Source organism: Diceros bicornis, chromosome 32 (assembly GCF_020826845.1).
Source record: "Diceros bicornis minor isolate mBicDic1 chromosome 32, mDicBic1.mat.cur, whole genome shotgun sequence".
In the NCBI taxonomy this organism is placed as follows: Eukaryota; Metazoa; Chordata; class Mammalia; order Perissodactyla; family Rhinocerotidae; genus Diceros; species Diceros bicornis.
This window is the reverse complement of record NC_080771.1, coordinates 19,967,659-19,993,654: the sequence shown is the minus strand read 5'-3', so window position 1 is coordinate 19,993,654 and position 25,996 is coordinate 19,967,659. Positions and strand designations below refer to the sequence as shown.

Below are 25,996 nucleotides of genomic sequence, written 5' to 3'. Positions count from 1 at the left end.
AGAATGAGTTGCTTCCGATCATGCAGTCTGCTGAGGAGTCCGATTGAGGTTGAAGCAGCATTTTTCCCAGAGTCTTCACTCATCTCCACAGGGAGAAAATAAAAGTCCCCACAAGTACCAAGCTCTTCCTGAGATTGCAGCCCCACCAGACCTCAGGCAAGGGGAGGCAGGCAGGAGAGGAGTGCACTATCCTGATGATCACACCAAGGCGGCTCAGAGTGTAAACAAAGCCTGGTGTCAGTGACAGAAGAGGAAGAGAATGCAGCCTGGTATAAGGTTTTCAGAAAAAGAAAATGACCACTTCTAGCACCAACGTGAGCACGTGGGTCTGCACAGCAGTCCCTTACACCGGCTCTTACAGACAGGAACAAGCTATTTGGTGGCTTGGGTCCATGAGATGTTCTCTAAGCCACTGACAGCTGAAAGAATTCAGGTGATCCGCCTGAATTCTAGAACAGTTTCTGTCCTCAAAGTTCATACCAGAAACCTGGAGACTTACTTTCTGTCAACTAGAACAAAAACCTAAGGTCTCAAGTAAAATAAAGGATTATTCTTCAAAATAGCAAATTACAAGACGTCTGACTCAAATTTGTTCATTTGTCCTTGCTAAACGTTGTAACATGTGACCTATCTATATACTAAAGTATAACCAAGTACATGAGTAAAATCTTTAAAGTTCACCTTTGCAAGTAAGACTCAACAGAAGATTGTGCTAAAACTGAGTAAAAAAATCTGTGGTCAGAGTCTGACCCCCTACCACATAGAGACACCTCTAAGGGCAGAGAGACTCAGTTTGGGGTACTTTGAATTTTTAAACACAATCAGCCTACTGCATCTTGTAGATGAATGAACATCAATGCTTTGCTAGAATTGGTGTTCTGGATTAAATAATATCAATAAATAATGGAATACAACCCTCTGCCCAGGGAAGGATTTTGAGTCAGAGGAAGAAACGGTAGCATTTCAGGACTCTAAAGTCAGGTGCTTGGACCTGGTCAGAGGAAAACTTCTCATAAAGCAGCCCCTCACAGAGATGCCTGGTTCAAACCTCAAATATCAGATTCAGAAACCACCAGCCACAGCTATTAACCTAGCAACCCCCTTCCCCCAGTGAAACTCACCAAGTAAGGTGTTTGTAAGCACTGCACATACTCACTTGCAACAAAACTCAATGACCATTCCCCTGCTCCTCAAGCTCTTCCCACCACCACCTTCTGAAGTCCCCACCTTCAGGCTGGCCCCAGACCCTGCGTGTCCTCCCACAGCTTACCAATGAGAGTGACCACCTGAGCAGGCCATCAGCCCTGAGTCCCCTTACATAATTTGGGCCAACAGGCTCCTTTAGTACAAGAGGGTCGGGCCCATACAGTCTTGTCATCTGGACTTTGCTGGTTGTGGCCACAGGTAGCCAACATTCCAGGCCTCAGGGACATCACCTCTGGCCTCTAGTCAGTTTTCCTCTCAACCTTTTTCTCTTCAGCTACGTCTAGCTCAGTCAGGACACAAAAGCAAAGCTGCTGGGTAACTCTGGTGATAGCAGCTGAACAAAAAGAGAGAACAGGATTTAGCAAACTGACATTTAGCTACAGCCCCAATCTGAACACCACAAGGCTGATTAAAGCACATCAGTGGCTCCCTCCCTACTTGTCCTTTGGGTACCCTGTGTCAGGCTTTGCCCCTCACCCCCAACAAACCTCACTGTCCTCTGTCCCATGCCCAACCAGAGAGTCTGACACATCACTCCTCATCTTCCCACGTGGATTGCACTTTCAGGAGGTAGTGTTTTAACCCCAAAATAGGACTCTAAAGTTAGAACTAAAGTGATCGTGTCAAGATCAAAAGGGAAGAAATCATGTGGGGCAGCCAGGTCTTATGGCCTCCAGCACATCACTAGTGTGGGGGAGGCTGTTATCCACCACCACCACCTCTGCACACATCTATGTACACACACACACTATGTACACACACACACAGCCAGTGAATGATAGGCAAAGAGAAGCTCACCCAGGACATTCCCAATAAAGAGTGGCCTCCGAGACTCTGGCAGGTAAACACCCAGGAAGTAGACGGGGATCCCGGAGAGGGCGATCCCGATGCCAATGACAGAATTCACGGTGTCACTGAAGAGGGGCACAATCACCAGAAACAAGGAGCATAGGCAGAACACGATGGGAAAAAACAGGCTCAGCTGAAATGGAGGGAGGTGAGATATTAGGTAAAGTGGGATAGGGGAGCCGGGTATGGGCAAGAAGGCACCTTGGGGAGATGGCCCATCCCTCCTCATCAGCCCAGAGTCACTGACCTTAAGAGGCCGGGGCCGCTTGGGCTCCTTCCAGCGAAGATAGAGCTGTCCAGCGATAGACAGGCCCACAAAGAACCAGTAGTTGAAGCTGAAGTAGTTGATGAGCAGGAAAACATCCTCCACAGTGAGGTAGATGAGTGTCATGGTACACTGGAGAAGGGGGGGGAGGAGTGGGCATTGTCACCAGTAGGCCACCCCAGGAGACTCCACCATCCAGCAGTCAGCACCAGATCTGTTGAGTGCTGATTTAGCTTCACCAGATTACCTCCAGTTCTTTTCAGTGACCCCTTGGCATCAGATAGGTCCATTCTCCGCATTAATCTTCAAGGTGGCATCTCTCCCTCTTCTGTTGGGGGCCTTTCCTACACTCAATGCCTTCCTTCTTTTTGCAAGCACTTCAGTAACAAATCAGACTCCTTTCCCCTCCTAATGGCAAACAGTGAGGCACTAGTCTCAACATGAATCACACCGTGCCCTTGGGAGACCGGGAGACCAGGAGACCCTTACGCATGGGTCCTAACTACCTGGCAGACAAACAAGGGAAATGCCTCCAGAACCATCTCACTGTCCTGGGGCCTTAGAAATGCAGATTAGCAAAATGGATCCATACCCCTGGGGAGAGAGGTATGGCCGAATTTGCCCCCTGGAAGGACAAGAGGCCTGGGACAAGGTCAGATTTGCTTCAACTTCAAGAATATGGAGTTCCTCCTACCTGTCTTTTCACCCCGATTATCAATAAAGGATTTAAAATGAAAAGAGCTCATTCTGGGGAGTGGAGGGGGACCCTGTATTGAGAGGAGAAAAGTGGAGTGGAAGATGATTAATTTAAAAGACAAGATGACAGAGCTCCCCTAAATTTATAAATTCAATGCTATCTCAATCAAAATATCAAGGGGATTTTTTGTTATTTTGACAAAATGATACCAGAGTTCATCAAGACAAATAAACATGTGAGAATTACCAGGAAAATTCCAGGGGGAAAAAACTAAAGAAGTACCCTCAGTCCCTCTTTAGTTTTCAGATATTCAATATAAAGCTAAATAATGAAGTCTTGGTGCTGATGGGAAGGATTAGTTAAGATGATGATACATTTAAGGGGCATATAATTGTATTTGGCACACATTAAGCACCCCAGAAACATTAACCATTATTATTTTTATATGATAAAAATTTGAAAACTGTGGAAAAATGGATTATTCAATAAATGATATTGATCTAGCTGGCTAGCCACTTGAGAAAAAAATTAAGTGAATCCCCACCTCACTCTATACACCAAAATATAAATTCCAGATGAATTCAAAATTTAAATTTAAGTAATGAAACCATAAAAGAATTAAATGACAAGAAAAATGAGCTTTTTTTCCGATCTTGGAGTAAGGCCTTTCTCAGAGTCCCTGTTAGCCTTTATATATATAAAATACCTTAGTGCAAATTAGTGTGGGAGATCAAGATTTGGCCACCCTGAAATATATCTCTTTACCTCGATTGTTTTCTCTGACGCACATTTGTTTCACTAACTGCCTAAAGAATTTGACATAGTAACTCCTTCCTGGAACAGATCTTCTATCTGATGGCTGTAATATAATGTAAAATAGATGTTACAATAGGAAAGGCACCAACAGGCCCATCTTATCGGAAGTTCTGTCTCTCGGGCCACATTCTCCGGATGGCCCTGCCAGACAAACATTTACATTTATAAGGGAAATCTCCATTTGTAAAGCTATCTCCCTCTCTGTATTGGGAAGAGGGGGGATGACCTCATTTCTAGAAACTTATCAATGTGGAAAGTGAGGCCTTAAATCTGCATAATAACCTTACTCTTGTTTACTGTGCTTTAGTGGTAATCTCCTGTAACTGACTCCCCCCACCCCCAACATCCTCCTTTGTCTTTAGCTGAACATGGTATTTAAGACGAGAATTTCTGCTATCGTGTTGAGAAACGCAGTGTCCCTGGTTTCTCCCATGTATACACGTTATTAAACTTGGTATTATTTTCTCCTGCTAACCTGTCTTGTTAATTATTTGGCCAGCCATAAGAACCTTAAGGGAAAGGGCAGAGGGGGATTCTCTCTCTTCCCCCACATTAGAAAATGGAGATCCTTCTTCAGGACTCTTTCCATCTGTCAGAATACTTTCATAATTTACTTATTTTGTCAGAGTAAAACAATTTACTGCAATTTACTACATATAAATCTATGACGTCTACGATTTGAATAGAGGCCCCCAGGGTAGTTGATGTACAGCTGGCCTGGCTTTTCTAAAAATGATTTAATTAAAAAAAAAAAAAGCGTTAAAAGAAAGAGAAGAAGCTATTGACATAAAGAAAAGAAAGTGGGGCAGGCCCAGTGGCGTAGCGGTTAAGTTTGCGTGCTCTGCTGTGGTGGCCCAAGATTTGCAGGTTCTGATCCTGGGCGCAGACCGATGCACCACTTGTCAAGCCATGCTGTGGAGGTGTCCCATATAAAGTAAAGGAAGATGGGTACGGATGTTAGCCCAGGGCCAAGCTTCCTCAGCAAAAAGAGAAGGATTGGCAACAGATGTTAGCTCAGGGCTAATCTTTCTCACAAAAAACAAAAAAGAAAAGAAAGATAAATCTTACAAATTCATTTTTATAGTCTTTTGTAGTGTTTGCCTTCTCTAATATGACTATATTTTACTTTCATATTTTAAAATAATTTTAAGAAAAAGGAGCTCAGGAAGCATCTCAAGAAGCTAGTATACCTCCCACCCAACAGTCTTCTCATAAAGTCAGCAGAAGGAGTACCACACAGATGCATCCAATCCCCACACTCCCCCAGCAGAGCTTACATTGAACAATAAAGCAGGGATGGGTGTAAAACGCTCAATGTGGATCATGGACAGAAGGTCCGGGAGGTGGCCCTCACGGGAGCCCACGAAGAACAACCTAGAAGGATAAGAAATGTGTCAGCAGGATCCTTTTACTCAGCCATGCAACCACACTCCTCACTCAGACAAACTAGGCTCAGAGCCCCAGAAAAAGGCAGAAGGCAGTCGCTCAGGAGAATCCCACATTCTCTATTCATGTCCAACCCAACCTACCCCTCCCTTTACCCAGAGATGCTTCCATGCTCCAACCATGGGCACCTCCCCATTACCTGTGAATGCCCTACCCCACTGTTACCCACTCACACCCCCAGCCTGACAGCTGTAGAACCCACTATCACTCATAGACACTCCCACTTCTCTCAATCACAGATACCTCATATCACCCAAGGGATACCTCACCCTGCTATTGCCCAATCCATCCTGCCAGGGGTATCCCTACTCTGCCACCCCACAAATTTCATACTTAGCACAATGGCTTTTTAAAGAAGGGCAGTCAGACTTCTGTTGTGCCCTCCATATATCTTCCCTGAGCTCCTCCTGATATGTGACACACCAGGGCAAGCCTGGGGCTCAAACAGACAACCCAAGCTTCCTCTCTGCACCTAAAGAACCCCACCAACTGGGAAACAGAGTAGTGGAGAAATGAAATGCCACCATGAGGCCGGCCTGGTGGCGTAGCAGGTAAGTGCGTGCGCTCTGCTTCAGCAGCCTGACGTTCAGATCCCGGGTGCGCAGCGACGCACTGCTTATCAACCCATGCTGTGGTGGCGTCCCATATAAAGTGGAGGAAGATGGGCATGGATGCCAGCCCAGGGCCAGTCTTCCTTGGCAAAAAGAGGAGGATTGGCATCGGATGTTAGCTCAGGGCTGATCTTCCTCACAAAAAAAGAAAGAAAGAAAGAAAGAAACACCACCCAGGGTAGTTGGCATCATCATGGAGCACATGGCACTCACAAGGCTTGGGGGTGGGTTGGGAAACAAAAAGTTTCACAAGAAATGATCACATCTGGGCTAGGAAGGAGTATTGGAGTTTGCCAGAAGGTGAGTGGATGGGTGGGGAAACGGCACAGGCAAAGGCAAAAGAGACTTGAAGGCATGAAAGAGTGTGGCCTCTTTGAAGGCTGATGCTAGAATGCCTGAGTCCCAGGATAAGGGGTGTGAGGAGAGTGCTGGGAAGAACTTGCATATGAGGCCATGCTGTGGAGGCTGAACAAACACTGAGAGGCAGCTGCGGTTTTGAAGTAAGGGCCTGATGGGATTTGACGCAGAGACTCTGGTGGCATCATACAGATTGTACCATAGCAGGGAGTGGGTAGGGTATGGGAGGAAGGTCAGACAAGAAGGGCATCCATAACAACTTCCCATAAGGAGGACACCTGAATAAGGCCAAATAGAGATCAGGACAGATATGATAACCTCAATCAAATATGGTGATCCTCTGTGTGTGAGTGTGCATGCACATGTTTGAGCTGGGAGAAGGTGGACACCAAGGGAAAAGTCAAGAGGCTAAGCAAGGAGGACTGATGGACCACAACATCACAATTGGAGACAAGGCACATGTGGGGTACATATTAAGTTTGAGATACTTGTGGGCCATCCAAGTGGAGCCATAGGAGTTGATATCATCTGGAAAGGTGTCACAGGGCAAGATGTTGGAGTTGACTCACAAGGTCAATAATTTGTACTAAGTAGAGAAGAAATGTGGTAGAGAGAATGCTAGAAGGCGATAATGTGTAGGTGAGGCAAAGGTATCTAGTACAAAGCCAAAGACAGCTGCATGGGTAATAAAGAAAAAGTGAAGAAGGTAACACAGACAGTAACAATTGTGCATTATCTTGACATCACTGCAGTCCCCTTTATGTGCAAGTCCAGATTTTTACTCTGAGTCCCCCACCCCCACCCCCAACCCGTCAATGCCACAAGGTAACTGAGTGAGGTTAGGAGGCACCTACTATCTAAGTATTTTGGGACGACTGGCAGAACCATTTGGGATGTCTTGGGTATCAATAAAGATGAGGCTATGGGAAACACCATCTTTGGATGGGGCAACTTGTGAAGAGCCACATCATGTGCACCTTTGGCCACATCAGGCTGAGATGAGGGAAGATGATACCACATTCTTTTACAAGGCCTTGATCTCTCTATTACTCTGGTTGCCCCAGAGAAGCCCCAAGTACAGGAACTGGGGCGTCAAAACTAGTAAGAAGAATGAATAGGACAAAACTATTTCTTTTATTAATTCACTCTCCTGTCTGGTCATGTGGCAAATATTTATTGAATGCCTATTACACACCTGGCCCTGAGGACAGCAACATTTATAGGGTGAGTGGAAGAGAAATCCTGAAAGAAGACTTCCTCTCAGATATCAGAGTGTGACAGAAGCCACAAGAATAGTTTCAGAAGTAGAAGGTGGTAAGCATCACTTACTTCGGGAATCCAGTAGGATAAGGACTAAAAGCAGGCTAAGAAGGAGGTCACTGCTACTCCTAAAAGGACATTTTTTAGGTAGTAGAAGCCAAAGTATAAGGGATAGAAAAATGAATGACAGTCGAAATGCAGACCATTCCCTTGAGAAGTGTGTCCAGTAAAAGGAAGAGGGGAGATGGGAAAAGCTGTTTTGTGACTTCTCTAAGCAGAGCTGAGAGAAGCTTGCACAGAGCTGGCTCCAACTGAACATCCACCAAAGAGAAGGGCCAAGTGATGAAGCAAAGTGCTGAAGAAGAGAGGAAGTGCTAGAACCCGGAGACCAGGCAGCAGAATCAGCCTGGAAAGGCAGAACTGCTCCTTTCTCTGAAACAATAGGAAGGACAGTGCTCTTATAGATAAGTTTCTGCACAGAGAGGAGAGCAGGAGCCATCTGTCAGCCTCAGTGTTGTCTGTGAACTGAGTGGCAGAGTCAGCCTGTACTAGTACCTGATACACAGCAAGTGCTCAATAATCATTTATTAAAGCAATGAATCTTGGGGCTGCAGGACAACCCACAAGGAGCCTAGAGTCTGGTCCCTGATAGGGTCACTACTCTAAGCTACTGCCTTCCTCTCCGTGTTTTACCAATCTGTCCTCGCCTCAGACGGAAACATGAGTTACCAGTACACAAATGTTTGCATAAAGGCAAGCACATGCATGCACACACATACCCACCCTGTATACCCAAGAGAGGGGAAAGGGAAAGAAGGGCTCTTATGGGCTCACCTAGAGCCTCAGAGAATTAAATACTGTAGGATGTTATCAGTGAAGCAGAGGCACAGTACCTTGATGAAGCAAAGATAGACGCGTTGAGGCCCCCAAAGCAGGACAGGGCGACGGCAATGGGAATGGTCCAGCTGAGCATGCCAAATGTCTGGTCAGCGAATGTCTAGAGGCAGAGCACAGAAGGGGCACTCAGCACAGGACAGGGTTTCATAAATCTGCTTCATCTATGGTCCCAGGACAAATGCAGTCACTGCTGAGCAGCCCACCCTTTGGCCTAGACCCATCACCTGGCCCTGCAGAGCTGGAACGGCTGCAGAAAGAGACTGAGCCATTCAGTATCATAAGATGACGCACAAATGAGGATCCCAAGAGACTCACCACAGCCACGGCATCACTGCCAAGGACATCTGAAATGCTCAGCACTGTATAATAGGCCACGTTGGTCAGGATGTAGATGAGTGTCACAATTGGCATAGAAATCCCAATGGCCAGGGGCAAATTTCTGTCGGGACAAGTGAGATAATACTACCTAGAACCAACCTCTCCTTGGGGTCAAAGCTCACCCGGGGAGTTTTCTAACATTTAACAGTTCCCTGGCCTCTGGGTCTTTGAGGCAGGCCCCTCTTCCCCACGTGACCTAGGGTGGGTATGCAACCCACGCCCCTGGGCTCTTTCTACCGAGAAACACAGAGAAAGAGAGAGAGAGAGAGAGAGAGAGAGAGAGAGAGAGACCCTTCTCTGTGAAGGTAGCTCGTGATCAATATGTGATCCTCCCAACTGTAGGACCAATGAAGAAGGGTCCTACTGAAGAAGGAGCAGTGGCCTCTAGGGACTGGAGGCCAGGCTGGGGACCTGGCTGCGCAGAATAAGCTTCTGGCTCCCCAGGCTTCAATGTCAGCTCTAGAGTGCAAGGGTCAGCTGCTGCCCACTGAAGGACCTCTCCTCAAGGAAGGACCCGAGGGATCCTCTAGTGTGAACATGAGGGTGAGGAGCCAGGGGCTTTACAACCTTCATTCATTCCCATCCTAGCCCCTAATCCCTCCGAGCTACAGAAAGGGCAGTAGGGAGAAGAAGAAGAAGGGGTGAGAGACAGAGGGAGGAGGGGAGGAAGAGGGCAAGCATGCCCACTATCAGCAGGAGCTCCAGCCAAGTTGGGGAGTGAGAGTGTGATCCCGCCTTTACCTTTCTGGGTTTTTGATTTCTTCTGTTACAAAATTAAGGGTGTCCCAACCTGAGTAAGAGAAGAGGGCAGAGTAGAGGGCAAGAGAGAGGTCTCCCATTTTCCAGGAGGAACCCTGAAAGGCGTCCTGCAAGTGCTCAGAGTGTCCTGTGGGGGCAGAGGCAGGTTCAGGGAAAAGGAAGAGGAAGAAGGAGGAAAGGAAAGATGGAAGGTATAAGGAGATGAAAAGGGATAGAGAGAGGCAGTAAGAAAGAGGAAGGGAAGATGGAAAAAAAGGAGAAAGGATGAGGGTCAAGAAAAGAAGGGAAAAGCAAAAGGGCAGGGGGAAGAAAAAAAAACATAATTTAACACCAAAAGAACAATCACCACCAGCTCCCTGCACTTTACCACCCAAGCCACTCCCTTAGAGAATTTCATATTCCTTTAGTAAAACTAGACAATCTCAGAAAAACAAAGGCATTCCTGGCTGCCCTCCGAAGTGATAACACCTTTTCCAAAGCCCTAATGAATTTCCATTTCCTGCAAGTGACCTCACAGCAGGCCACAGGTCTTCCTCCCATTTTTAGAAAGAACCATGTTTCACATTAAGGAGTCATTTTTCATAAACAATAAGACCTTCCTGTGGAACTACTTCTCTTGGCTCAGACCACTGCACAATTTGGTCAAATGGGTTTCTCAGTCTCACGGAGAGAACTCTGTTGCTCTACTTGCAGTGGCTGTGGTTGTGTGGGGCAGGAAATCACAGGCTATGTAGGAATTGGGGTCTTTTTATCTCTCACTGGGCCTGGGGTAGGCCTGGGCCACCTCCCCCCTTGGAGAGCCAGCCTAAGCATCTGTCACTCTCCTTGCAGGCCTCCAGAGACCAGAGACTGTAGACTTAAAAGCCAAGGGAGCAGCACCCAGCTGCCCAGGAGAGACTTCTGGACACACTGGAGGTTTTTAACAAGACCCAGTCTTCTAAGGAAGCCTGCTGTACCCCCTGCAGAAAGCCTTGACCCATTCCTCAATGTGGCAAAAAGGGCTGGCTATGCAGCAAGAGAGGGAAAACAGAGACTCCCATGCCCCAGGGGTGTCAGTCATCACACACAGCAGTGGTTTCCTAAGGCACAGATCTTAGGGGGAGGATTACTCAACTATCCAACGTGACCCCAGATGTTTCTGAGACTCCAGGGACACCCCCCCTGGTGGACTGTACTAACTTGGTGCATGTGCACGAAGGTGCTAGACCAGCTGCCTAAGAATCACTCAGGGCACTTCTTAAAAACACATCTTTTTCAACTCCAAACCAACCCGAGTTTGATCCAATAGGTCTGAGATGGGAGTCTCAGCTCCCCAGGTGACTGTAAACACAGCCAAGTTTAGAGACAGATGACCTAGAGAACTGGGTTGTTCAACAATTGAGATATCCTTGGCCAAGGACACCGCAGGACTTCTCTAAGGGCTCAGGAGATCTTGGGAGGCTTGTTACCCTCACTGCCAGTCTGCTCTGATCCAGAAATGAAAAGTTTTCTAAAGCCAACATGCAGGAATGTCAGGGCCATCTTCACAATATTTTAATGTTTTGCTGAGAGCTGACTTTGGGAGGGAATGGTGAATAAGAGCAAGTCCAGAAGAAAAGTAAAGGCTGCAAAATAACCACTCAATTCCACAGACCCATCTCCCCTACATGTACCCTCCCACCCATCTCAAGGAGGGCCAAGTCTTCCTACTCACTGCCTGGCAATCACAGACCAAAAACAGGAGCCAGAGCAGGGCTCACTCTATCCCCACTGATTACTTCTATGACCCAATTTACAACCCAAGTTCCAAGAGCTCCTAGGCCCTCAGCTGGCTTCCTGCAGTGCTCCTAGCCTCCCCAAAGGGAAAGCAACCCTGAGGGAGGAGCTGACTCATGTCCATTTGTCCAAGCCAGCTTGGCCCAAGAAGCCCAGGAACAGATTTCTTGCTCTCACTGACACAGTCTACCATGTACATAGAAAGAGTTGAATAGTAAAGCTAACAGAGTCCCCATGTCCTCCTCAGGGAATCCAAAGGAACTCCAGGAGTCATCCACCCTCCTTCCCACCTCGGGCCCTTCTTACCCTGGCACAGTTTAACAAGGCCCATGACAATGATGGCAATGAGCGCTAGGACCTTGGCGTAAGTGAACGTGTCCTGCACACGTGTGCCCCACTTGACATAGGCGCAGTTCACAAATGTCAGCAAACCTAGGAGGAAAACCATAAAGTCACTGGCATGCTTGAGCTGAAGGCACAGAGGCCCAATCTCTCTTCACAGAGTGCATCATTTCTGCCCTATCTGCCTAAGGCAAAGGGGCCAATGGACCAGTCAGAACTAGGAGAACAGGCAAATGGGGGGACATCTTCCATCCGCCCCAGCTGAGAGTTCCCACGAACATCCCATCACTGTTGACAAGCAAAGGTACAAAGGCATGCATTTATACATTTTCATACATTCTGACAGCCAGAACCATTTTCAGAAACTCCCCCCAGGCCCAGGAATGGTGGCTTGTACCCACTTTTCCTCACTCAGACTCCCAAGGTTCCAAACCACCTGAAGCATAAGACCTCTCCAAGGCCACATTAGGGAGTGGGGACAGGAGAGGCCCATCAATAAATGAGGTGAATTTGAATGCAGGTGGCATGTTACCCACGAATTAGAGAAATAATATTTTGCATATAAGTGTAAAAAAAAAAAAAAAGCCCGTCATGCACTTGACAATTTCACATACCTCCTCTCAATTAATTCTCACAATGCCAAAATATAGACATTCCTATTCCCATTTTATAGATGAAGAACTATGGGCTTTATTATATCAATAGCATGATTTCTATTTAATATAAACTCATGAAACTTTCAACTAAGAGAGGCTAACTACCATTCCTGAGCTCACATGGACCTCACTGATCTCCCTCACCCCCCTTCCTATCCAAACCTCCCAATTCTCAGTGAGGTCCATGGAAAAGAGAGCTCCTTTGGGCATTCCCTAGGCTCATATCAGCACTGCTGGCTTTACGTTCCAACTCCTCATGTACCTCAGTGATATCTGGGCCCTGTGCTGAGGGTCCCAGCACCTTACCCCTGCTAAATAAGGACTGCTCTGATCCATGGGGAGGACATGAGAACAGTATCCAAGGGGCTCCACAGTGACACCTCTAAGCACTGCCCCTAGCCTCCAAAAACAGAACTTTTATGTGAACCTCAAATGTTATTACAAAATCTTTTGGGCTCATCCTCCAGGCGAACTCTACCTATTCCTACCCATTTTGCACTCTTTCCTTCAGGCAGACTCTCTCCTTACTGGCGCCAGATATAAACATAAAAGAAATGTCCTTCCCTCCTCCGCCTGCCATGGCCAACAGCAACTCCCACTTTCAAGGTCTAGCTCAGCCCCCACTTCCTCTGTAAAACCTTCCTCAAGTATACCAGCCAGACCCTCACTGAGCTCTCCCTCCCTTTAACCCTATGGCATTCCCACTTCACAGCAGAGCTTAGTGACTCATGCTATGGTCATGTGGACATCTGTCTCAAGAAGGTCTCTCCCTCAGGCATTCGGGTGATGCTTCTCCAAGGAGATCACAAATTCTTAGGGGGAAACAAAAGCATACTGTTTTCTTAAGCTTACTGCCAAGCAAAGAGGGGAACTCTGGTTGGAACCAAGGTGGTGATGACTTTCACTTAACCTCCAATTCCCTGGAGCAAGGCAATTGTCAGAAAGTCGGACAGTCCTCCACTCAAATGGAGAGGAGAGCCTAGGGCCAGCATGTGAAATAAACACCGGTGGTTGAACAGCCCCCATGGCACTTCAAGAGCTTTCACTCAATATGCTGGCAAATAACAGGGGTGATTACTAGTCAGTCATATGAGGTGGAGGATGGGAGAGTGGGAATAATGGTCAAGGGGGAGGGGAGAAGGTCAAAGGAATGCATGCTGCTGGCAGGTCTTCCCAGGAATCTGCCCTGCTAATCAAAGTTTGCTGCGTGGGGCTAAGCCTAGATCAGCTAACATAAGGTTTACCTAGTTAATAGCCACCAGTAATCCACAGACCCCTGTGCAACACAGTAAGCATATTTTGAGGTACCTGCCAAGCTCCTTCTTGGGAATTGCTCTCCCTCCCCTATCACAGCTAATTGAGCCAGACAATGGACCCAAACCAAGCCCATTCGATTGTCTCTTCCAGGAACATGAAGTCAGGATACCAAGAGACTGAATCTATTTAACAGCAGCAGAGTCAGGAGCCATAGCAAGTCAAAGTCACATACAAGCCTTTGTAATTACAGATGAACAAAAACCACAAGAAAGCAGAGGAAGGAAGCAGGACTACAAAAAGAAGTGTGAAAGTATGCAGCTTGTGAGAAAAGGGCCGATGGAGAAAGATGCAGAAATACATAGAGACAAGAGACAACACCAAGGAGGCAGAGACAGAGAGAAAGGGACAGAGAGAGAGAGAGAGACAAACAGTGGACATACACATGGCAAAAGAGACTGTCTCACAATGTCCTGGCTGTGCTCACTGTACTTCTGGTTTGTAGCACCAAGATGTGACTGCAAGATGGGGAAGAGAAACTGACACACTCCTCAGCCCCACCAACAAGCACTCCCTCTCACTTCTGCTCCTTCTCCTTCCCTTCATTCTGCTACAAATTACTACCTTGGCTTGGTCCTCTCTGCACACTAGTAAATACCGCACACAGTGAGAATTCAATGACTACATGCTGAACAGAGGAACGAAGGCAGCACCTCATGGAGATCCCTGCAAAGCCCCTCCCGAAAGACTAGCTGGAAGGATATAAAGGGCCTCGTCACAGTGGTTGCCTCTGGGGGGTAAGACTAAAGCTCTAGAGAGGGAGGGAGACTTTCCATTGTATACCCTTTTATACTTTGACTTATTTACCATGCACATATGTTTCTTTCTCAATAAAAATAAGGATACTTAATTAACAACAATGTGCAGCCAGGGAGCAGGGCCAGGAGTAGGGTGAGGTAAGGCACCTGGGGCACAAAATTTAAGGCGGCACTGACTCTTAGGGCCACTTAGCAATCTGAGAGTGAGGGCATCCTTAAATGCTGGCCCCAGGTGCCTTGCTTGCTTCATCCTACTCTCAGTGCTACCAGAGAACAGAGAGCTCCAAGAACAGTCTACCAAGCAGAAGCCAAGTCCCCTGAATGTTTTCCTGATTCTAATTAAGAACCAAAATTTCACCATCTGATCCCCATCCCTCCATGCCTCCCAGAACTCCCATCCCCATCTAGCACCATAGACTCTGTCAGAGCTCAAACATAAGACAACAGGGCCTGAGGCCAGGTGCTCAGATTCAACTACCACAATTAAAACATCCAAACCTTGTCTCTTCTCCTGATCTCATTTCCTTGCTGGAAAGCCTGAACCAATGAGTACAGGACCCGTGTGAGGGTCTTCAAGGCTCTCTGGGGGCTTGTTGCTGGGAAAGGAGTTCTCAAATAGCAGATCCAGATCCAACCCCAAAGCAGAAACAAATCCCCAAAATCTCTCCGTGGCAAAGACTGCTAGTTATCTTCTAATATCTGTTCTTCCCTTTTTCCTTAGTAATAGAAATTTTAGCTGGACTCATGGCTGCCCAAAATACAGATGACATTTCCCAGCCTCTCTTACAGGCAGGTATGGCCAGTAACTAGGTTCTTACCCCAGGGATGTAAGCAAAGTTTTATATGAATAAGACCTCAAGACATATCTTTGAAGGGTGGGGAGTGCCTTTTTTTTGTCCTTCCTGTCAGCTACAATGCAGACAGGACAGCTAGAGCTTGAGTAGCCATCCTGAGCCACCGGCTAGAAGTCACACACTGAGGATGGCAATGCGATAAGACAGAGGAAGGAACCTGGCTCCCTGAAGAATTATGAACTCATCCTACAAGCCCCACACTGCCTACTTTTAACATGTGAGAGAAATAAATTTCAATATGTTTGAGCCATGCTGCTTTTGGTTTTCAGTTGTTTGAAACTCAAACTAATCCTGAATAATACACGTGCCCTTAGACAAAACTGCGCCTCTCATACTCTTTCTGATGAGATGGCCTAGCAATCTGAAGTTGTAGTCTCAGTTATGCTGACAATCACAAATCCCTTTTCCCACAAGCAACAGGGAGGTAAAGAACCCCTCCAATTCCTTCAGCAAGCAGGCTGGGAGTACTAAGGGGCATCCAAGGACAGAGGAGAGCAATCCTTAACAACAAGGTGGGAAAAGAAAAAAAAGGAGGGGAAAAAACCATCTACAAGTCTATTAGGAGAGAAATGTTCCACAACAGTTCAGGAGAGGTAAACCCTTCCAAATGGAGATCCTGGAATCAGGAGCTACCTCTTTGGATGTGTACGAATATGTAATGTACATGCCTTTTTAAAAAGCCTCCTTGTTTTTAATTACACAAATATACATATTCTTTTTTTTTTTTTTATAATTTTATTTATTTATTCCCCCCCCCCCAAAGCCCCAGCAGATAGCTGCATGTCACAGCTGCACCTCCCTCTAGCCGCTGTATGTGGGACCCGGCCTCAGCATGGCCGGAGAAGCGGTGCGTCGGTGCACGCCCAGCATCCGAACCCGGGCCGCCAGCAGCGGAGCACGCTCACCCAACTGCTAAGCCATGGGGCCGGCCCAAATATACATATTCTTATTATCAAAGCATTCAAACTATATATAGGGTCAGAGTTCAGGTCTTTGAGCAACTATGGTCAAGACACAGTCCTCCTTAGGTCTGTCACTGTCAGAACATGAAAGCTGTCTATCCATAGCAACAACTGAACAAAATAGGAGAGCATACCCTTCCTACTCAGAACGCTGCCCAGGCCTGAGTCCAAGACAGCAGGAGACAACAGAAAGCTATTCAGGCATTACACAGAGTTTCTTCACTCCAGCCTCACCCTTGGCAGTCCCCCTCTCCTTCCTCCTCCCCATCCCGTTCCTCCTCCCCCTGCTTCCCCTCCTCCTCCTCACTGTCAGCCTCACCAAACAAACCCTCAGGGGAAATGGAGTCTCAGCTGTGAGCAGGCCTCTGCTTTGATGCCACTGTGTCAATACTGAACTGACTTCTATGTTGAAACTTTCACAGCAAATACTCTCCAACGATATGTGTAAGGCTACACAACAGACAGGTTCCCACAAAGATAAATGGGCTAACAACACCTAAGCCAGAAACATCACCCTTCTACAGTCAAATCAAGTACTCTTACAATGCTGGGCACCTGGCCAGAAGAGGAGACCTGTGGACCTCAGGAACTGCCGTTTTCCCCTATAGTCCCAAAAGTGAATAAGAGCCCCTAAGGATAATGAGTTTAGTTGGCAGCCTGAGCTCCAACCTACCAGAGAAGATTCCCCTGGCCAAACTCTATCAGATATATGGCTAAGTATCCATCTTCTCTCCTTCTAGGAGTATCTGCAGAGGGGTTCCCTTTAACATTTGTGTTTAACAAATTCCTTAAAGTCAGGAGGCACAGTGTACTGTACAATCCTTTATTGCTAACTCCAAGGTACCCTCAGTCTATTTTTAGCACTGTGGGTAAACTACATATACTGCCAAAGCTTTTGCAAGCAGAGATATGGAAAGAACAGAGTATAATTAAGTGCCTCTGGCAGCACAGTGCTAAGGAACATAGGGAATTCTGGGCCATTTCTCAGATAAAACACTAGCTGTACAAGACTATGTAAATTCACAGCAGTCTTCTCTCCCTTTCAGTGATTTCACATAGAATCTCTCCTTACCACCTCAAAAGAGCAAAAGGAAAATAAAGAGGAATCCATTGGGATCTCTCAGGTTCTGTCCTCAGAAACCCAAATATAGGGTAGAAGCCACCTTCCTCTCACAGGCCACAGGCAGAACTTGTTTACAAAGTCAGTGTAAAGAAATCTGAAACACCAAAGGGAAAAAGCCATTTTGGTGCGGTGCCTGCTGCTGAGAACAGGCTGCAGAGAGTGGCAGTGGCAGGAAGGAGCGGTCCTGGGGGCCTAAGGGATAATGTCTTGGGACCCCACAGTCTAGAGAAGCCAATTTCCTCACTGATGCCTTTAAACTGGTTTGAGATAAAAAGCTGGGAAGGAAAATAACTTTTTTTTTTTTTAGCAGCATATTAAGGCCTCAGCACTGATGTTTTTTCTGGGTTAAGTTACAACTAGTCGTGTTGACGCCAATCAAAACACCTGACAAGAAAAATAAAAGACATGCACCAACCTGTCACATAGACTGGGGAACAGAACTCAGGGACAGCCAAGAATAGAAGGAATGTGAGGCACCAAAAGCCACAAACAGATTCAAACTTCTCCCATCCCCATCCTTTACCCTTACTTATCTCTCAAGATCAAATGACTGGTGAAATTACTTCTTCAAAAGATAAGATGCCTCTCTTCCCCCCAAAAAAGAAAACAGGATGTTCAAATATAAGGTACCATTAGCATTATTAAAGTAACCCACACCCCCACACATACTCCCCCTCTAAGCCCCCAGACTTACATATGCACACAGCAGCGAGGAGCCGGCAGGCCAGATACGGGGGATCACAGGTGGGGAAGAAGGGCTGGATGATATAGTTGGCAAAAGTGATGGCGATGATGGCCTGACTGGTGGGCTCAATGATTAGCAGGGAGGCCCAGAGGCGGATGAAGGCAATGAAGCCCCCAAAGGCCTCTAGAATATAAGCGTAGCTGGCCCCAGACTTGGTGATGGTGGTCCCCAGCTCCGCATAGCAAAGGGCACCCACAACGGAGAAAAGCCCACCAATGGCCCATACAACCAGTGACAGCCCGTAGGAGGCAGTGTATACCAGCACGCCTTTGGGTGAGACAAAGATTCCTGAGCCGATCATGTTGCCCACCACCAGGCTGACCCCATTCAGCAGAGAGATCTCCTTCTTCAGCTGCATAGTTCCTGCAGTCCCTTGAGGTGGCATGCTGACATCTTCTTCCCCCTTGGGCTGGCTGGCTTCAGGTATGAGATGGTAGACCGGTGTGGGGCTCTCCATGCTCTCCAGATCCCTGGCTTCCATGGCAAATGGTTCCTCCACACCTGTGTTTACTGTGGTCTGGCAAAGAATATAAGTATGTCAGTCTAGGGCAAGAACTGGTGAGGCTCTGGTTTACATCAGCAAGGCAGGCAGATTTCCCTGCCCACCTCTAATGCAGGGACAGCATGCCTCACACACAGACCTAAATACAATGAGCCTATCTCAGTTCCCATTACAGGACACAAAGAAATGAAGGTAGGTAGACCTCTACTCCTCCCAAGAAAGACACCATGAGAGCTCAGGCATGACATGATGGTGACTTTCAATAAGAGGTACCTAGCTTGACGCCCAGGGTAGGCTGGCATTAGGTTTACCCAGAGCATGATTCTCTCTGCGGTGTAGGTTTTGCTCTGTTCTTTCCAGCTTAAAACCTGCAAACCTGCCCTGCAGAGAGACCAGAGTCCCAGCACCAGGTTCACAGCCCTAGGCAGTCTGATAGGCCTCTCACTGTCCATATCCACTCACCTCCACCCAAGCATAACAGGGACTTCTGCGGCGTCCAGCCACATGTGGAGAGGTCTGTAGCTACTCCCAGGCTGGCAAAAAACATGAGCGTGTGTGGGAAGGGCTACAAAGATGCTAAGACAAGGGGATATTGCTGTTGCAGAGACAGGCCAAAGGAGAGGACCTTCATGAAAATACACACCCTTGAGTCACTGTGTCCACAACACCCATCTTACTTCCTACATTGCTGCTTGCCCAATCAACATCTTTCTTTTTCCAAAGTGCCCAGAAAAGAGGGATAACATAATAAGACCAGATGGAGAAAGAACATCCAGAGGGCACCCTAACCTGGGGCTCATCTGCTATTGGCTTATTTGCTTTCCTCCTCGGCATGCCCCTCACTACCATCTGGAGTTGCAAAGAGATGCTCCCAGAACAGGACCCAAGAGTCTTGACACTCAGTCAAAGCTATAAGGCTTCTCTTATCCACAGATCTGGAATTGGAAGGCATCCTGTACGGAGATGGCGTGCACACACACACACACACACAACTACTACCTTTCGTTTAGAGTTGAGACAGTCCAGAAACCTCAAGGAAGTTGGATTCCACACTAACCTACCTATAAGGACCCAGAATCTGTCAGAGGAAGACAAGCATCTTCCTGACCCTGCACTAAGCATGGTTTTCTCTCTCCCTTAATTCCTATGCCCTGATATGAGGAATTCAGATGCCCCATTCCCACCTCATCTTCTGGAGAAAGAAATCTGATGGGCCATTTGATTCCCACCCAGGAGTCAGTTCTTTAATGTCACAGAGATACCTTCCAGGGACAAAAATGGGATCAGTACATCATCTTCCCAGAAGCCTCTCATTTACTCAACAAAGACAGATGTGCTGGAACCTTGTATTATGGAGCTCAGAGCAAGAGAACCACAGCCACTCAAGAGTGAGTCATTTTCAGGGAAAACTCCAGCCTCCACAGGCTCCACCCAAAACTCCTGCCCTACTTGTCCCAGTCCCCTTCCAGAGTCTGGACCTGAGCCCAAATGAAAAAGCTCCTCTGGGGCACTAGCAAGCCTTCCCCCACTCCCAGAGGGGTTGAGCCAGCCTAGCTCTGCTTAGATGAGGCCTGGCTTTAAGGTGGCACCCCCTTGCCTTTCACTCCTGGCACCAAGCCATGAAGGTTTCCCTATGCAAGCATGTGGGAACATATTTGTTTTCATGTGTCTGTCAGGTGAGCCCACACATCCATGAAAACAAAACCAGGAAACAGCTAAAAAGCCTACATTCTCACATAAGAGTCAGGTGCAGAGACACCTAGGTTGCCCTTTTTTCCACCCAACTCAACACAGAGGCAAGCAGAGAAACTTGGCCCAGGGACCACTCCAGCTTTCCCTATTCCACCAGACCCTAGCTAGGGGGGAGGGGGGCTGGGACTACCAGATGTTCTCTTTGGACTTTCTACATATCAAGCAATTCTGCAACACCAGCTGGGTGTCCTACAATTTAATCAGTTCTGACACCATCTTCCTAGAGACAGCATCAGATCCCACAGGTTAAAGGCTCAGTCCTACAAAAACTGCCCCCTTCACCCCTGCTTCAGGCGCCAATCGCAAGTCCAGGTTGTTCCTGTGCTTCTAACCAAGTGGCTATAAATCAAAGGTTCCCACTACCCTCTCCTTGGGTTCAATTAATTTGCTAGAGCAGCTCACAGAACTCAGGAAAACAGTTTACTTACTAGATTATCAGTTTATTATAAAGGATATAACTCAGGAACAGCTAGATAGAAGAGATGCATAGGGCAAGGTAAGGGGAAGGGGAGAGGAGTTTCCATGCCCTCTCTGGGCACACTCTCCTAGCACCTCCACGTGTTCACCCACCTGGAAGCTATCCAAACCCCGTTCTTTTGGATTTTTATGGAGGCTTCATTACAAAGCCATAACCGATTAAATCACTGGCCACTGGTGATTGGTTCAACCTCTAGCCCCTCTCCCCTCCCAGGAGGTCGGGACTGGACTTAAAGTTCCAACTCTCTAATCACAGGGTTGGCCAGCCCCCATCCTTAGAGAATCTAGATGCTTTCCAAACATCACCTCATTAACATGAACTCAGATGTGTTGAAAGGGGCTTGTTACATAAATAACAAAAGACATCCATTTCACTTTTATTGCTCTGGAGCTATTTCAGGAACCGGGAACAAAACCAAATATTATAACAAAAAACGCCCCTATGGCTCTTATATAGGAAATTATAGGAGCTGTGTGCCAGAAACAGTGGACGAAGACCAAATATATATTTAATCACAATATCACAGGGAGGGGAAGAGAGGTAAGCTCATTTCACTGGAAAATAAAATCTAGTATAAAATGGAATTTCCTTGACTTCTAACTTCCATTTAGGAAGTAGAAAGCTGGGAGAAGCATCACTCTTACTCCAATGACCAAAAAAAAGCCAGATAACCAAAGTTTTCTTGAAGCCATCAGAAGGCTGAGGTTACAAGGCAACCAACTAGACTGAAATGTAAGGAAAAACAGGCACCTCCAAGGAGAGATGTAAGCTTTGGCTCACCTGTGGCAGAAGGAGAACAATGGGATCACCATACAGGCAGGCAAGAAGAATTCAGGTACAATTTTTAATGAATTACTAAAGGTCAAGTGTGGGTTAGCAAGAGCCATAGACACTCAGAGGTTTTTCTCCACAGACTTCGGTGGGTGCTCATAAGAAATACTAGGCAGGAGACCAGAGAAAGCCTCTCAGTAGTGCTGGCCTGGAGGAGGAAAGCAGTCAGAGGAAAGCAGTCACCGCTCTGGGAGAAAATACAAAGGTCCACCTGGTCCCTCCTCTAAAGAATAAAAATCTTAAACTCCTAGGGAAAGGACGGCAAACTCTGTTACTCCCAAGGCAGCTGGGGCAGGGTAAAAGAAAAAACAAACTGGGCGAGCCCCATGGCTCAGCGGTTAAGTGCGCGCGCTCTGCTACTGGCGGCCCGGGGTCGGATCCCAGGCGCGCACTGACGCACCGCTTCTCCCGCCATGCTGAAGCCGCGTCCCACATACAGCAACTAGAAGAATGTGCAACTATGACATACAACTATCTACTGGGGCTTTGGGGGGGAAAAAAAAAAGAAAGAAAAAAAAACCCACCCTCTACACCTGGGGAAGGGGCAGGAAATTCTAGTCCAGACCATTAGAAGTGTCCTACCTCTGGGAGAGGGGCAGGATCACCCACAAAGACCCACCCTCCAACCCCCAGACCCAGGGAAACAGGGCTTGCCTAAGACTGAGGCTGAACCAAGGCAACAGAGAACCCCTCTGCTTCCCACGACCAGGTTAGCAAGCACACAGCAACAAGAGTGGGGTAGAATGTGCATTGAGGCACAGGGGCACAAAGAAGACCTGAACCTGAGCGGAGCATAAATGTTGAGAAAAACCCACCCTCCAGCAAACCAACCATAAGTGCAAGGAAATACCAGAGGAATTTGAAGCCATAGGTATACTTAAGGTAACCATAGCAGCAACAAAACCCAAACCCAAATGACCTCCCAAAAGACTCAAACTCCAACAAAAACAGCCTAGCAAAAGAAGAATCATACCCATTTCCCAGCATAAATACTATGTACCTCAGTCTCTACTGTTTCTACATACTACGTGTGGCAATCAATAACAAATTACAAGCAACACAAAAAAGCAAGAAAAACAACCCACTATCAAGAGGTAAAGGAATCAACGAGACAAGACTTAGAGATGATTCAGATATTAAAACTACCAGACAGAGAATTTAAAAGAACTATGATTAATATATTAAAGGCTCTAATATAAAAGTTGGACAGCATGCAGGAACAGATGTGGAATTTCAGCAGAGAGATGAAAACTATGATTCAAAATATGAAAAAAATAAAACAGAATAGAGCAGCTAAGAGTTATAGAACAATATCAAATGGTCTCAGGTAAACATTAAAAAATACACTTTTCTGCTTATTCTTAATTGCTTAAGAATATAATTGACTGCCTAAATCAAACATAGTAGCAATGCATTGTGGATTTATACCACATGTAAAAATAAAATGTATGACAACAATAGCACAAAGATAGGAAAGAAGAATTGGGAGTTATATTGTTGCAAGTTTCTTACATTATGTGTGAGATGACGTAATATTATTTAAAAGTAGACTGTGATTAATTAAAGATGTACATTGTAAAACTAGGGCAACCACTAAAAAATTAAAAGAGGAGGTATAAATAAGCCAACAGTGGAGATGAAACAGACCATAAAAAATAATCCAAAAGTAGGTAGAAAAAGAAGAAAAAAGAAGCAAAGAACATATGAAACAAACAGAAAACAACTAGCAAGATGGCAAATTTTAATCCAACCATATCAATAATAACTTAAAATGTAAATGATCTAAACACACCAATTAAAAGACATTGTCAGACTTCTCCAAAGAAGATATACAGATGGCCAATAGGCACATGAAAAGAGGTTCAACATCACTAATCATCAGGGAAACGCAAATCAAAACAACACTAAGATATCACCTCACACCATTTAGAATGGCTATAATCACCAAGACAAAAAACAACAAATGTTGGAGGGGATGTGGAGAAACAGGAACCCTCATACACAGCTAGTGGGAATGCAAACTATGGAAAATGGTATGGAGATTCCTCAAAGAATTAAAAATAGAAATACCCTATGATCCAGCTATCCCACTACTGGGAATCTATCCAACGAACCTGAAATCAACAATCCAAAGAGGCTTATGCACCCCTATGTTCATTGCAGCATTATTCACTATAGCTGAGAAGTGGAAGCAACCTAAGTGTCCCTCGACTGGTGATTGGATCAAGAAGATGTGGTATATATATATACAATGGAATACTACACAGCCATAAAAAAGACAAAATCGTCCCATTTGCAACAACATGGATGGGGCTGGAGGGTATTATGTTAAGTGAAATAAGCCAGAAAGAGAAAGACAAACACTGTATGATCTCACTCATATGTGGAATATAAACCAACACATGCACAGAGAAAACTGTATTGTGGTTACCAGGGGCAATGGGGGTAGGGTGTGGGCACAAGGGGTGAAGGGAGACATATATATGGTGATGGACAAACAAAAATGTACAACCCAAAATTTCACAATGTTATAAACTATTAAAACATCAATTAAAAAAAAAAAAAAAGACATTGTCAGGGGCCGGCCCAGTGGCCTAGCTGGTAAGTGCGCCTGCTCTGCTTCGGCGGCCTGGGGGTTCTCAGGTTCAGATCCCGGGCGCACACGGACACACCACTTGTCAAGCCAGGCTGTGGCAGCATCCCATATAAAATAGAGGAAGATGGGCATGGATGTTAGCCTGGGGCCGATCTTCCTCAGCAAAAAGAGGAGGATTGGCATCGTATGTTAGCTCAGGGCTGATCTTCCTCACACACACACACAAAAAAAGACATTGTGAGATAAGATAAAAATACAAAACCCAATATGCAGTCTACAAGAAACCCATTTTATTTATTTATTTATTTGTGAGGAAGATCAGCTCTGATCTTCTTCCAGCCAAGCCTCCTTTTTTTGCTGAGGAAGATCGGCCCAGAGCTAACATCTGTGTCCATCTTCCTCTACTTTATGGGACGCCTCCACAGCATGGCTTGACAAGCAGTGCATCGGTGCGTGCCCGTGATCTGAACCTGCGACCCCTGGGCCAGAGAAGCTGAGCGCGCACACTTAACTGCTGTGCCACCAGGCCAGCCCCAAGAAACTCATTTTAAATATAGAGACAGAAATAAGTTGCAGGTAAAAGGATGGGAAAAAAATCATGCAGACACTAAAAGAAAGGTGGAATAACTATGTTAACATCAGACAAAATAGACTTCAGAATAAGAAATATTGCTAGGGATAAATAGGGAAATTACCTAATGACAAAGAGGTCAATTCACCAAGAAGACAGTTCTAAATGTGTATTTCCTCCAACAATATCGCTTCAAAATATGTGAAGCCAAAACTGATAGATCTGAAAAGAGAAATAGATAAATCCACGATTATAATTGGAGATTTCAACAGACCTCTCTCAGTCATCAATAGAACAAGTAGACATAAAATCAGCAAGGATCTAGAAGACCTGAAAATGGAACATCCCAATATAGTTCTTGTCTAAGTAATTATGTGAATTCTGAGAAAAAAAAAAAATTGGCACCTGCAATAGGGCTTACCTCCATGCAGGAAATGGGGGCAGGTCAGGGATGGGAGAGAGTCTTCTGGCAGAGAAAAACACTGCTTTTGCTGGCTCCTCAAGTTTCACAAAGAATACCAACCTCACTTTCTACTCAGGTGGTATCAGAGCACAGTTAGGAATCTTCCCTCAGGTGCTTCCTGAGGCTTTTAGGACCAATTCCAACCTTCTTAGCAGGGTCTTATCACTAGACCCCTTGCTGTATACAGTCCCACTCATGGTCAAGTCACATTGGATTACTTGCAGTTTCTAGAACCTGGAATATTCAGGGTTTCCAGAGTCCATCAAACAAACACATCTCTGCTCATGCTGAGCCCTCTGCCTCTAACACTCTTCTCCCACCTTTTCCTCAACATTCTGGCTGCCACCTTTCTCCACATATCTCCTTGTGCCCCTAAGGTTTCTAGTACATACTTCTGCCTTAGCAGCCACCTCACTCTGTTGCATTTACTTACCTTCAGTCTCTCCTAACTACTTTGTGAGCTCCTTGTGTATTTTAGCAGCACCCAGTAGAAGGCCTAGCACAGGATCAGTACTCAGTCCATGATCACTGAATAAAAATATATAAAGGACAGAAAATACGCAACAAACTCTATTGAAAGTCTAACACCTTGAGCCACTTGCTCCAGAACACAGCAACAAAGGCTTAACTAAAGAGAAGTGGTCAGAGAAGCCAGTCTGAGACAGTGGTTCCCATCATTTTCTGTCACAATACTTGTTCTTCAGGTAATAGGTGATAAATGAGAAAAAAATATTATAAAAAGCTACTATGATT

At 46.1% G+C, this 25,996-nt stretch overlaps 1 protein-coding gene across 3 annotated transcripts in view; it reads right to left on the bottom strand.

Annotated features, from left to right (window-relative positions):
- Positions 1-1,289: 1,289 nt before the first annotated feature.
- The window catches only part of SLC7A6 (solute carrier family 7 member 6), a 38,896-nt gene continuing 14,189 nt past the window's right edge, over positions 1,290-25,996 (bottom strand). The window contains exons 1-10 of one of the 3 annotated variants that reach the window (XM_058528108.1): positions 24,905-24,999; positions 18,000-18,567; positions 11,603-11,728; positions 9,524-9,668; positions 8,720-8,843; positions 8,401-8,504; positions 5,111-5,207; positions 2,303-2,452; positions 2,005-2,188; positions 1,290-1,540 (exon numbers count right to left, since the gene is read on the bottom strand). In XM_058528108.1, coding sequence (XP_058384091.1) covers positions 1,446-1,540; positions 2,005-2,188; positions 2,303-2,452; positions 5,111-5,207; positions 8,401-8,504; positions 8,720-8,843; positions 9,524-9,668; positions 11,603-11,728; positions 18,000-18,531 — 1,557 coding nt within the window. In that variant the 5' untranslated portion in view covers positions 18,532-18,567; positions 24,905-24,999 and the 3' untranslated portion in view covers positions 1,290-1,445. Of the gene's footprint in view, positions 1,541-2,004; positions 2,189-2,302; positions 2,453-5,110; positions 5,208-8,400; positions 8,505-8,719; positions 8,844-9,523; positions 9,669-11,602; positions 11,729-17,999; positions 18,568-24,904; positions 25,000-25,996 lie in introns of those variants that run through there. The other 2 variants (XM_058528109.1, XM_058528110.1) reach the window with 2 other exon arrangements.